The following is a 14,328-nucleotide window of genomic DNA, read 5'->3' on the forward strand; positions in this document are numbered from 1 at the left end:
CAGGTTGGTGAAGTTTGTTATAAGTAAAATGAATCTCTTTCAAATACTGCCCTCTGCCGGATGAAAGCATTCTGTTTGGTTTGAGTTTAAGCAGTGGAAAAGAGTTGGCTTGGGCAGGAAGACTCCTCCATTAAGAACATTTGATCCACAGGGCTAACTCTTTGTCAACTTGAAACATGTGGGCTTCAGTTCTAAACACACTGACAGGGGAGCAAGCCCCACTGACTGAACAGAAGTGGGGCCTTCTGAATAAGCATGTATAGGTTTGGCTCTGCAGATGTTTCTGAACTACAACTCCCATCAGCCCCAGCAAGCATGGCCAGGAGCAATGGGAGTTGTAGTTCAACAACATCTGGAAGGCCAAAGTCCCTTCAGACTTTAGACTACAACTCCCATCATCCTTCACCATTGACCATGCTGTCTGGGGCTGATGGTGGTTGGAGTCCAATGGCAGCTAGAGGGCCACAGATTTCTCATTCCTGCATGTTGAGAGCTGGAACATTGATAGTTAAAGCTGAATGTGTCCATAACCAGGGCTGCTTCTCAGTGCTTTTTTCTCCTGCATTTCCCCTTCTTTCCCCTAGCTGGCTGAGCTGAGGGGTGTTCCTCGCGGCCTGTATGACGGCCCAGTCTGTGAAGTATCAGTGACACCCAAAACTGTCACACCGGCGTCCTCAGCCAAGACGTCTCCAGCGAAGCAGCAGGCCCCGCCTGTCAGGAACCTGCACCAGTCTGGATTTAGCTTGTCTGGTACATACCTATGTGAGGCTAAATTATTATGGTGAAATCTTATTTCTGTTTTATTTCTTGAAGGCCCTGGGTCCTCTTCCTTCCCATGCACAAAACAGGAATTCCACTCCAGAGGGGCCATTATCAAAAAGGCCCTGATTCTTGTCAGCGGCAACCAAAACTCCCCAATGAACGGAACTTTGAGCAGGACCTGATGAACAAATTAGTAGTATTGCAGGGGGAGATGAGTTGATACGGAAGGTGCTTTCATGTTTGTTGTAAAGAGAAGTCCTGAGAGTGTGCCGGATTGAGAGCATTGTGGACTTGGGAGCACATTTTATTGTTCATTTAAGTTACTTAAGGCATTTATATGCTGTTCAGGTATTAGCATTTCTAAGTGGTGTGCATTAAAATAGACCCTGCAGAGAATTAAACCAGACACACACTACCTTAAAGTGGCTGCTGGAATAAGACAATTTTATGCACCTGAAATTCAGCAAGGAAGGTGGGCACCTGGGAGTCAGTTCTACAAGCCTGGGCCCACAACACTGAGCACACAATTTCTAGAAGTTACAAGCCATGGGGTGGGGGCACCATCAGAGACTTCCAAAAAAGCTTTCCATGATCCGGTACAGATATATGGAATCAGGTGGACCTTAAGATATCCTGAACCCAAAAGGGCATTGCAAATTAACACAAGGACCTTGAACCTGGCCTGGTCACTGGTGGAGGAACGGGGGTGCGGAGGGAGCGGACCTCCCCCGGCACCACTATTCTGGTATGGTGCCTCCCGGACACACGCTGAGCACCCCCCGGCGCCATGTCCCTAGAACGCAGGCCACGCCCTCATGGGGACGTGCCATGCCCCTGGGGTGCACGCCACGCCCCCTCGGGGCACGCACCACACCCCATCTGCTCTCCGCCCCTGGTAGCGTAGCATGCAGCTTTGCCAATGGGCCTGGTAACCTATGGGCAGCCAGTACAAGCTTTTAAGCACTGTGTGCTGTGCTGATGGCAGTCTGTCCCCATCCAGTGTCTCTCTGCATCATTTTGCGCCAGCCAGAGCCAGACATTGAAGTCACCATTAACTTAAGTCACAATAAATCTATGTATTTATGTATATATTCTCAGTTTTTCACTATGCTTATGCACCTCTCCTTCTCTGTCCCTTTCCTTCTAGGTGCACAGATTGACGATAATATTCCACGCCGCACTACGCAGCGCATAGTGGCGCCTCCTGGTGGCCGTGCCAATATCACCAGCTTGGGTTAAAAAAAGAGCAATGAAAGGGGGGGAAAACATGACCGCTTAGCGGATCATGGGCGAGGGTGGGGCACTTGAAGACCCTTTTTTTGATTATTTTAGAGCCTGTGATGGTTACTGCGGGCAACCAATGGGTAAGGCCTAGTTAAGGCTGCAGTTCCCCAGCCCCTTTGTTGTCAATCTCCCCCCCCCTCCCCCATCTTCACAGAACTTATTCGTTCCTCCCCCTCCTTAAACATTTGGGAAACTCCCCCTCCCCCATTTTGACACGTGGGGGATGCAGAAAAAAGGAGTAAATCATTGAAGAGTAGAACTAGTGACTTATATCACCATTAACACCATTTTATCTTTTTGTTTTTCTTTTAAAAAAGGAAGGAAAAAGTGAATTTCCCAGAAGCTGCTTTATATTTTACTTTTTATATAAATGAAGGTTCACGTTTAACTATTGGAAAGAGGAATAGGAAAAAAATGAGGTTTTAAACTGGATGTTTCAGAAACTGGACTTGCAGCCCTGCATCTTAAAAAATGTGGGAGTCGTGATTTCCCTAGGACCAAATCTGTATCCACCCCACTTTCCAATTAGAGGAAGGTAGAAGTTGTGCTGCTAAGGTTTCAGGTATTATGGTGCTGGGAGGATGTTGTTCTTGGGTTTTAATGTGCTAATCCCATCTCGGAATTGAAGGATCATTTGTTCATCCATTTCCTTGTTTTAATAGATGTTTGTGTGTGTGTGTGTGTGTGTGTGAGAGAGAGAGAGAGAGAGAGGGGGGGGGGACATGTGTGCTTGCTTCTGTGTGTTACATTGTTATGCTTTGAGATGCCTTATTTTGAAATTAAGCTCATCCTTGTCTTTCTGAGCCTCATGAGGTCCAAGGTCCTTCTAACAGCTTATGGTCATCCTGCCACAGGTATCTGTATGTCAGATAATTCACTTGATTCTTGGGCCAGCTCCACCTTGATTTTGCTGGGTGTCCAAGCAGTATCGTTAACTGGTTTTCCATTCTCCTTTTGGTAAGGGTGTCAGATTCTGCATAGAGTAAGTCACCTTTTATTGGCGCCATTGCATGTCCATCCGTTGGAGAACTTTCTAAACACCAGCTCTTTATCAGTTGGGTTCAGAACTAAAATCAGGAGATCTAGCTGGGAACCGTGCTGCCAAATGATCCATTCCATTAAAAAGCAAAAACCAGCATCTCCTTCAGTAGAACTTGGAGGGAAATGGGAATCTCTTTAAAAACAGTCTAGTCCAGTGGTTTCCAAACTTCTTTCTCTGGGACACACTTTCAGAATAAAAATTTGCTTGTGCCACACCAATTTCTTTATTAATAAGAAATGCATTGGCCAACAAAAAGAAACAAGTCCTAACAGCGCTTGATTCATAACGTAGAACACAACTACTTTATAATATGATCATGGAACACCCAGAAAGAATAAAACAATGCAGCTACATAAGAACATGAACCATCCCTAAAATTGAATGATAAATAAGCCTCATACATATGTATCTTAAATATGTATGCTTACACATCAGTGAGTGGTGTGAGCTTACTTTTGCCTGGTAGTCTCATTTATATTAGGTCTAATTTGAGACAAACTCATCTTCTCATCAACATAAAGAAGCCTTTCTCTTTTCTGACCTTCCATATATGTCAGAGTTGAAAATCCTTGCTCACAACATGTGGAGAACTGTAGAAGAATAGCCAGTGCTCTTGAAGAGAGGCATGGATACAGTTTCTGGTTGTATATCCCTGCTACACTGAAATGGTTCTTTGATTGTCCTTGAATCTTCCTGCCACGCTTGCCATCCCCTCCTGTCACACCTGTGGCGTGCCACACCCTTTGAAAACCACTGGTCTGGTCTTACCATGGATGCACCACCAGAGGCATAACTGTGCCTGGATTCCTCACCTCCTCGTGCAAATACTGTGCCAGTCTCTTCCACCACCCTTCTCCCCTTGCCCATCAACCCCCTTTGGCCCATGCCCACCTCCCATGCCTCTATCCACCCTTGCCTCTCCACAGTCAAGGCTTGCAGTCTTATGGGTGGGGTTGCTTGAGTAGATGAGAGACTGAGCAGGTACATAGACTGCACATAAGACTCCTGGTTCCTTGGGCTGCCTTGGAACATTGCCCCTGCACACGAGAGCCTGTGTTATACCATATGGCAACCTCCCTTCCTTTGTGCTTGCAGCAGGACTGGGTTAGCCTGGAGCTGAATCTAATGGGCAGGTGTCTGTGTACTGACCCTTAAATCGCTTGTGCCAATTTAGGTCACTGCATTCTACGAAGTTGATAATGTGCTAAGCTGTACTTAAATCATTCCTCCTTTTTTTGGTGCACTTCTGTGTAGAGGCATTTCATTAGACCTATGGGGAATCTGAAGTAAGCCTGACACCCTTTTAAATGTGGATTGAGCTGCATAGAGTGTGTGTGTACATGGAAGCAGATTACACATTGTGGGGCCAATAGCATGTTTCCCCCCACCCCCTTATTAGAAAAGGTTTTCCCAAGTACAGTCCAGATTCTTGTTCCTGAGTGTCCATGTGGAGGTGCCACACAATCAGCCCTAGTAAAGAACATACGGAAATACTTCATAGAACCTTCCACAAATTCTTAATTGTGAAGGCAGCATAACCTCATTTTCTTCGTTCACTCATTTCAGTTGATTATAAATTGATACTTTGCCACACATTTCCCCTCTTTTTTAAAAACAACAACACAAACTACTTTTAAAAAATCCTAACATTGTATATTTGCTGATTCTTTGAAAGGAAAGGTAGAATATAGCCAGGTCAATGTGTTTTGTCTTTTAAAGTCCAACAAGTGATGGAGTTGTGATCTACAAAAGTGGCTCCACAGCCCATTCCTCAAAACACATCTGCCACACTAAAGCCAATTTCTTTGAGTGATGTGAGAAAGGGGAGCAGCAGCCTCCTTGGAATCTGGGAGGGGGCTAGGAGATTACAGAGGCGGCCATCCCTACAGACTGAACTCACTCATCTCCCACCATTGTAGTTAACACCTGCATAATGCATTTGCCCCTCTCTGATCCTTTCTGGAGCCACACACCCATTACAGGGGGTGTGTGTGTGGATCTCTAGTGCTGCCTAGTGTACCCTGCTGCACTGGGCATGGGGGAGTGGGGATGAGCCTTGAGTCCTGTGCATTGGTTCCCAAGCAGTGGGTGGGCCTGCTGGGCCTATGCGTGACATCTTACGCCTCCTCCCCTGTATATTTGCCAGGATATATACAGCTCTGAAGACAAGAGGCATTATTGCTGGGGACAATGGGCACATTCACATTCCGCCCTCCTTCACATGTTGAGCTTACATGCGAGGGGTGTTCGCAAAATACATTACCCTGAAGACAGTTGCAAAGTGTTATGCAAGTGTTTGCTTGAATGAATGTATGCTTGATTGTGCGTTGAATGCTACTTGTGAATAATGAGTGCACAGCTCAACTATTTGTATATGGAGACCACACATTATATTCAATGAGTGCACCAACACCCCTTTCTAGTGGAGCTGTGCTCTTCTGTAGATTTTCAAAGGTGTGTAGTCAACAAGAGTGTAGTTTGCACAGTCAGTCAGCAACAGATGCACCCACCTGCACACAGCTTGTACCTGTGTTTAGTGTAATGTGTGAACAAGCCTAAGGTAATAGCTCAACTGGACTTTAGTGTGGGACACTTTCTATATTCCAGGCTGTGCACTGTGCAGCTCAGCCAAGAGTAGTAAAAACCTGCCAGTCAGATGCTGAAAGGCAGTCGAGGCTTGAACTGAATTCCCCCTTTCTCACCCTTTCACCCATAACTGATGGCTGTTCATCATTCCAGACAGTTTCATTTGTGTTTTGGTTCTGTTTTGTTTGCTTTAGAGATTGCACTTTTTATTAAATAATTAAAAAATATTTAGTTAAGGGTAATATATATATATTTGCAGCTTTTTAATTTTTCTCTCTCTCCTCGCCACTTATGCTTTGATGAATTTAAGCAAAGTTCTGTTTCGGGAAGGGGGAGGGGGGAAGTGACCATGGGTTGTATCCAATGTTAGTCCTGATCAGAGTAGACTCATTGAAATTAATAGACATGGCTAACTTAGTTCCATAAGGTTCAATGAGTGTGCCTTGAGTAGAGGTTAGTTGGATGCAACCCCATGTTTCTGTTATACGAAACATGTGCAGCTCTTTGTGATTCACTCGAGTCTTCCTTTTCCCCCTCGTGTTCATTATTTTGTTCTTGGACCATTGTGTGTTTTTTTTAAGGGGGGAGGGAATAAAGGATTTGTTGAAAAATGAAACTTTGCAGGCTATGTAAGCATGTTTTTTTCCTGTGGGAGCTTGCTCGCTTTGTGTGTCTGTTTCATGAATGTCATATGTAAATGCTTAAAGGAAATGACATTGAACTTGGAATTAATTTGCCGCAGTGACTTGATGCTCTAAAGAAAAAGGAAAATAATGATAATAATTTTAAAAAAATTAAACCATGTAGAATTTACTACTAGATGGATTTTAACCCTTGGATTTGTGCTTGTGAACATGAGTGAAGGAGCTGTAAGTGAATAAGCTGATCATGTGTGTAGACAAAAGGAGTACTGATAAAATTTGACCATTTTCTCAATGGCATAAAATGAGTCTTGTGTTTTTTCTTCCTTACGAACTCTGTGTTATATTACCATGGGAACTCCTAATAAAGACAAAACGTTGTTGTTTCAGTCGGCGTCTCCTTGTGTCTTGGTGGTCTTCCGTTTGGTTCTTCTGTGTTTGTCCAAGTTGCAATCTAGTGAGGTCCATGTTGATTCATAGGACAACTTGGATGGCTTTAAAGCACATGGACTGTAGTTCAGGCAGTAAGAGCAGCTGCTTTACACACAGAAGGTCCTGGGTTCTATCCCTAGCATGTCCAAGTAGGACCAGGAGAGACTGCTTTCTGGAGCACGGGAGAGCCGCTTTAAGTCTCTATAGACAACAATGAGCCAGAAGGATCAATGGTGTGATTTACCGTATTTTTCGCTCTATAAGACACACCAGACCACAAGACGCACCTAGTTTTTGGAGGAGGAAAACAAGGGGAAAAAAATTCCGAATCCCAGAAGCCAGAACAGCAAGAGGGATCACAGCGATCCCTCTTGCTGTTCTGGCTTCTGGGATAGCTGCGCAGCCTGCATTCGCTCCATAAGACGCACACACATTTCCCCTTACTTTTTAGGAGGGAAAAAGTGAGTCTTATAGAGCAAAAAATACGGTACTGCAATTTTACTAGAAAAAAATTGCCGTAAATCACAATGAACTCTCTTGTTCTCTTAGAATGGCAATGGCGCCCACCTGAGAGGTGTTGGAACCCATCTGGGAGGTGCTGGAATTAAGTTCCGTTGAGTTCCAGCTGGTGTGACTACAGTTAAGCTTCCTGTGTCTCTACTGTCCTAAATTCATGGAGTATAACACAGCATTTCTCCTCCAGTGTTTAGGGCAACATGCCACAAAATACTAGTTTTAAATTACTGTATGTTGCTTACTAAACATGCATAAACATTGCATTTGGGGCGTACATCTTTCAGAATATACATTTTAATGAGTGCAACACACACAAAATGCCTGGTAACATCTTAAAGGCAAACACATTTTTGACCTCACATGTTCATATAAATATCCCCATGGGTGTGGATTGGGAAACCTATTGCAAGTGTAGCTCTTCTGCAGAATGAACATGAAAGTTGAGTGATACTGAGTAGCCATACCCCGGATGTCATGTCCTGGCCAGCCACACCCTGGTGCCCACAGATAGCTAGGGTTGCCACATTCCAAAAAGTAAAAGCCAGGACACCCCGAAACATCAGTTGAAATCCCGGTGATGTCCAGGAAAATCTGGATGTATGGCAGCCCTAAAAGGTAAAGGGACCTGACTGTTAGGTCCAGTCACAGATGATTCTGGGGTTGCGGCGCTCATCTTGCTTTACTGGCCAAGAGCAGGTGTTTGTCCGCAGACAGTTTTTCCAGGTCGTGGCCAACATGACTAAGCTGCTTCTGGCGAAATCAGGGCAGTGCACGGAAACACTTTACCTTCCCGCCAGAGCGGGACCTATTTATCTGCTTGCACTTTCACCTGCTTTCGAAATTGTAGGCTGGCAGGAGCAGGGACCGAGCAATGGAAGATCACCCCGTCGCGGGGATTCGAACCACCAGCCTTCTGATCGGCAAGCCCTAGGCTCTGTGGTTTAGACCACAGCCCCACCCATAGCAAAAGACTTGCAGGAAGAGCAGCCTCTGTTCAAAGGGCTCCCCATGACTTGGAACCCTGCCCAAGCAGGTCTTGGGGGTGCCTTCCGTGATACTGCTGTATGAGCAAAGCCCCCCTCCCTGAAGGTGTTTTCAGTGCATGTGTGAACATGGGGGTGTGGCTATTCCAGGTGGCCCTTCTCCGAGGGTTTCTTTTTATACAATCAAGCTGTAAATAAATTTCATGAAATACCTCTGTTGCTCTACAGAGGAGAGAACATATCTGGATACAATGGTGTGTGAACATGTCATAATGGGCTTGCTCAGATGGTGGTGCTCAAGCTCTCTGAGAAGTCTCTCTTTGTCACTCCAAAGCCAGGATGGCTATGAACCTCATGATCCCTTCCAACTCTACAATTCTATGTTTTGTTTCCATCCGTCCCCCCCCCCTTGTTCTTTGCATGTGATCAGTTTTAACTAATGTCACATCTGCAATAAACATTTAAAGCATGTGACTTCTTCAAAGAATCATGGGAATGGAAGGTTGGCAAGGGTGCTGCGAATTGTAGTTCAGTGAGGGATGAACTACAGTTCCTTGGATTATTTTTGGGAAGTCCTGTACATTCAATATTATGTGGATTAACCTGAGACAGTTCCCCTTTTCAAAGTGACAGTTCAAATCTAGTAAACAGTGGAGAAAACTCAGCTTCAACATTTGAGAACACTAGGTGGTAGCAAGACACAGAACAGAAAAGCTAGAATCATCTTTGCTACATTTTTATAAGTATTAAATACTTTCCGGCTTTCAAAAATAGCTCCTAACGTGGCTTAATACTAATAATAAACAAGAGTCACAGAGGGATTTATTTCTCTATATAGATTTCTAAAGTGCATAACCTCACTGACTCAGTAGCCAACAGGTTGAGAGTTAAACGCTTGGCAAAATAAGGGCTTTGCCATTCAATTAATGGAAATATAACTCATAGTTCTAGAATCTGGGGGCATCTAAAGACACTGAATATTAGAAGAAGAACAAGAGAGTACATATTCATACAGATGTTTAGATTAAGGTGGCTGTTTCCAAAAGGAAGAGATGGAATGCATCACCAAGAGAAGATACAGATCTGCATAAATCTGCATATGCTACTTTATACGCATACATGCATTGCTTTAGAAATAACTATCACAGACCCGGGTGGCTCTGTGGTGTAAACCACTGAGCCTTGGGCTTGCTGATCGGAAGGTCGGTGGTTCGAATCCCTGCAATGGGATGAGCTCCAGTTGTTCAGTCCCAGCTCCTGCCAACTTAGCAGTTTGAAAAAGCACGTCAAAGTGCAAGCAGATAACTAGGTTAACTCTGGCGGGGAAGGTAAACAGCATTTCCATGCACTGCTCTTTTTTCGCCAGAAGAGGCTTAGTCATGCTGGCCACATGACCCAGAAAAACTGTCTGTGGACAAACACTGGCTCCCTTGGCCAGTAAAGTGAGATGAGCACCGCAACCCCAGAGTCGTTTGCGACTCGACTTAACTGTCAGGTGTCCTTTACCTTTTTATCATTTAAACAGAAATGCAATATACTCCACTGCTGTGGGGAGGACTGGCCAGCTGACCTCAGCTTACTATTCCGGGCAGCTTCAAGGCCCTCACTTTCCCTGTTTAAGGTTTTTAAAACCAGATGGTCCTTCAAATAGACTGCTGTCCCCAGTAAAGTAGAAATGTGGCCACACAGCTGCTTCTAGACCTGCCTGTAAGATGAATTAGGTTGACAGGTATTTGACACTGGGTCTTTTTGCTTGGGGCTACTCCCTTCCGTGGGACGCGGGTGGTGCTGTGGTCTAAACCACAGAGCCTAGGACTTGCTGATCAGAAGGTCGGCGGTTCGAATCCCTGTGACGGGGTGAGCTCCCGTTGTTTGGTCCCTGCTCCTGCCAACCTAGCAGTTCAAAAGCATGTCAAGTTCAAGTAGATGAATAGGTATCGCTCCGGTGGGAAGGTAAACGGCGTTTCCGTGCGCTGTTCTGGTTCGCCAGAAGCGGCTTAGTCATGCTGGCCACATGACCCAGAAGCTGTCTGCAGACAAATGCCGGCTCCCTCGGCCAATAAAGCAAGATGAGCGCCGCAACCCCAGTGTCGTCTGTGACTGGACCTAATGGTCAGGGGTACCTTTACCTTTACCTTTACTCCCTTCCAGATGAACAATTTCCCAAGGAACTATTGTTCCCTTAAATTATTTTCATCCGTATTATAGCATAAGGCCTATTCACCATGGTCCTGATCTTCACTCCCAAGCTGTTATCCAGAACAGGGAAAAACAATTATTTGGCAGAGGCCAAAGCATCATCCCTGGCCACTGATCATGCCGTATGGGGCTGAAGGGTGCTGGGAGCCAAGCAAGCTCTGGAGAGCATCACATTGACTATCCCTGATTTAGAAGAATTAAACCAAGGCATGTTAAATGCAGTGACTTTGGCTGCAACCTTAAGAACACTTGTTGAGGAGTAAGCACCATTGAAGCAGAGTGAGGCCTTATTTTTGAGTACACATACAAAAGATTTGGTGCTGGAGAAGACTCTTGAGAGTCCCATGGACTGCAAGAAGATCAAACGCATCCATTCTTAAGGAAATCAGCCCTGAGTGCTCACTGGAAGGACAGATTGTGAAGCTGAGGCTCCAGTACTTTGGCCACCTCATGAGAAGAGAAGACTCCCTGGAGAAGACCCTGATGTTGGGAAAGATGGAGGGCACAAGGAGAAGGGGGCGACACAGGACGAGATGGTTGAATAGTGTTTTCGAGGTTACCAGCATGAGTTTGACCAAACTGCGGGAGGTAGTGGAGGACAGAGGTGCCTGGCGTGCTCTGGTCCATGGGGTCACGAAGAGTCGGACACGACTAAACGACTAAACAACAACACAAAAGATTGCACTGTTTCAGTGCACCTGTGGAACCATAGAAACATAGAAGGGAGTTCTATTGTTCAACCATAGTGTTATAAGCAACCATGAGGAGCACCTAGTCCAGCCCCCTGCAATGCAGGGATCTTTCACACATGAACCCACTCACGCCCCTGAGATTAAGAGTCTCATGCTCTGCTGGCTGAGCAATCCCAGGTATTTCAATGAATATAGCAGGATGTTATAAGGGTGGTCTCTTCCACTACCAAGGCGACATCCAGAAGGTTTCAGGTTCAGTCCCTGCCATCTCCAGGCATGGCCAGGATAGACCGCTGCCTGAAACCCTGGAGAGCTGCTGATAGTGTCCACACTACTGAGAGATTGGCTCAGTATAAGGCAACTTCCTGTGTACCCCACTGGCCATTTAGGTTCTGACAGCCAATGAACATTATTGATTGGAACAGGAGAGCTGAGTGAATTGGTGTTTGAACCAAAATTGCATAGAATATTTATGAGTGTCATGAGCTGAGGTGGTCCAGGGAGGAACTCTTGTCTTGACTGACAACCCACCATTCCTCTTGTTGAATTATGTGAATGCCAGGAGTGATGGATGAGCTGAGTCCCAACTGAGACGGCGAGAAGGCACAAAGCTGGGGTCTGACAGGCTTCCAAGCTAATAATTCACCAGCAGCTCTCTTGGACTGTCAGACTTGGCAGAGTAAATGTTAAAGCACCAACGAAGGGCTAGGTATTGTTCAAATACAGCCCATCCCAAGGTATGAAAAAGAAAGCGGCCCAGGTTGTTCTTTGGAAGAGTAATTATCTGAACATTTTCAGTGGATTGTTTCATGCATCACATAATCAAATTCTGGAATTCACAAAGAGGTAGTGACGGCATGGACGGCTTTCAAACTGGTTAAGACAAATACACGGATGATGATGAGGCTATCAGCACTATGAGCTGTGATGAACAAAACCTCCCTTCACTGTCAGATACCAGTGAATCACAGGTGGAGAGGCTGCTGTTGCACTCAGACTTTCCTTGAAGATTTCCCCTAGGGGCATCTGGTTGGTCTCTGTGAATCTGCTGGACTTAGAATCACAAAATTGTAGAGTTGGAGGAGTTCCCAAGGGGGTGTCTAGTCCAACTTCCTGCAATGCAGAAATTAAAGCTAAAGAATCCCTGACAGATGTCATCTAACCTCTGTCTAAAATGCTCTAGTGAAGTTCGCCCCCTTCTGATGGAATCCCTTCCACTGTCGAACAGCTCTTATTGTCAGTAAGTTCTTCCTAATGTTTAGTTGGAATCTCCTTATAATTTGAAGTCATTGGTTTGGGTCCTATTCTCCGGAGCAGCAGAAACCAAGCTTGCTCCATCTTCTATGTGACAGCTCTTCCGATACTGGAAGGTGGATATCATATCACCGCTCAGTTTTTTCTTCTCCAGGCTAAACATCCCCAGCTCCCTCATCTGTTCCTCATAAGGCTTGGCCGTAAGGCTTGGCTTGAGCCAACTGGACTCTTCTTCTGACTGCAAATCAAGGTTTATTCCAAGCTTCCATCTCCCCCACTATTCTAGCTTAACTCCTCTCCCAACACCTCTCCCAGTCTATGAGTATGATCTGCCCCACTCCAGCCCTGGAAACTTTTTAAATTAAAAGAACACAAAAGGGAAGAGAGAGCATGATAATGGAGAATAGACATAAAAACGGAAATGAAAAGGCCAGAGAAAAGAAGAAGGGAGGTACTTTGCAAGGAATAGCAGGGTCAGGGAAACATCTAATATACAGTACTATTAGTATAAAGCCTTCCAGCTGTTGCTATAATCTAGCTGCTATCATGATTTCCCTTTTTGGGGGTTCGGGTCAAAGTTGTTGAATTTTTTTCAGGGAGGAGGTAAAATGTTGAGCTTTTTTTAGGGGAGCCACAGCTGTTCAGCTTCTTTGGGGGGAGCCAATGATCTACCAGTGATCTACCACAGACATCCAGTGATCTACCTGTGGGACATGCCTGAATTAGACCAAAGGCCCATCTAGTTCAGCATTCTGTTCTTACAATGGCCAACCAGAATGCTTGTAAGAAGTTTACTTTTTCAGGAGGTGCTTCTCTGAATAGGCTTCATTTGCCCTCACATTCCTGATTTGCTAGCATCATATGACTAGTCCAGGAAGGTTTGAGTTCACTCTACGTAAGCTTTATTTGCCTTCAATGATCTGGCTCTTATTTTAACATGGACTTGGATGGAAGAATGTATTATTACCCTATATGGAGGAATGGTGGTGGGAATTAATGGAGGTAAAGTTAATTACCAATAATAATAAAAATTTGAGAATCCCTCTTGCACTTTTCCTGGCGAAAATAAATGAATGATTCTGAGACACTTTGACTTAAAAGAATTATTGTTAGAAAGTAGATAATATGGATATTAACATGGACTGGCAGTCTTAAATAATCTTTATTTATGTAACTGGCAGATTGAAAATCAGTAGCCCCTTTTCTCTGTCTCTAATGTTTCTTCTTTCATATTTTGTTCTCTTTTCTTTTCTTTTCTTGTTCTCTCTCTCTCTTCCCTTTTTTCTTCATTTCTTTTTATCTTCCAGAGTTTTATGTTTGGGGCCTTTGTTAAGGTCCAGGGATTAAGTATTCATGGGGGTGGGGTGGCTGGTGGAGGACTCTGGATGGAAAAGAGGGAAGTGATGGTCTCCCAGGGTGAGAGGCTGGGTGGGAAAAGGAGGGCTCCCATGTAAGAGCTGGGAGACTGCTACCCTCTGTAGGTGGTGGGGGCTGAGAATCACTTCCAGGAGATGACTCAATATTGTTCTTATTCTGTTTGTAGTTTTTGTAGCTGTTACCATATTATTAAAAACTTTAATAAGAAATATTTTAAAAGCATGATCTGGCTCTGGATACATAATCTTGACTTTGACCCTTGATTGCGGACCCCATGCACAGTGTGTCCCATGAACCTGGTAAGGATGTTCAACATACTGATGCTCCTCAAGCTTTGCAGTGGAACGTCAAGATGGTAAGGGCCATTGACATTCTCACTCCTAAGTATCCTCTCTGATATTGAGGGGCCTAGAATGAAGCTTGGTGTCCCAGTGAGATCCAGATGATGAAGTTGGTTGGGTGACAGTTAGAGCAAAAGAGGTCTAAATCTTGAAGCACAGGTTAGAGGCCATTTTTGTGTGTCTTCCATGTAGCAATGATGGTAACAACAACAACAACAA

General features: G+C 44.8%; 2 protein-coding genes across 5 annotated transcripts in view; one reads left to right on the forward strand and one right to left on the reverse strand.

Annotated features, from left to right (window-relative positions):
- DPYSL2 (dihydropyrimidinase like 2) overlaps positions 1–6,704 on the forward strand; it is an 85,775-nt gene extending 79,071 nt beyond the window's left edge. For 2 of the 4 annotated variants that reach the window (XM_081890949.1, XM_081890952.1), the window contains exons 13-14: positions 585–762; positions 1,910–6,704. In XM_081890949.1, the coding sequence (XP_081747075.1) occupies positions 585–762; positions 1,910–2,001 (270 nt within the window). In that variant the 3' untranslated portion in view covers positions 2,002–6,704. The remainder of the gene's footprint in view (positions 1–584; positions 763–1,909) is intronic. The other 2 variants (XM_081890950.1, XM_081890951.1) reach the window with 1 other exon arrangement.
- LOC309358198 (claudin-34-like) overlaps positions 1–14,328 on the reverse strand; it is a 100,792-nt gene that overhangs the window by 57,847 nt on the left and 28,617 nt on the right. The gene's annotated exons all lie outside the window — the stretch shown is intronic.

Source organism: Podarcis melisellensis (assembly GCF_964234715.1).
Source record: "Podarcis melisellensis genome assembly, chromosome: 15".
Taxonomy (NCBI): Eukaryota; Metazoa; Chordata; class Lepidosauria; order Squamata; family Lacertidae; genus Podarcis; species Podarcis melisellensis.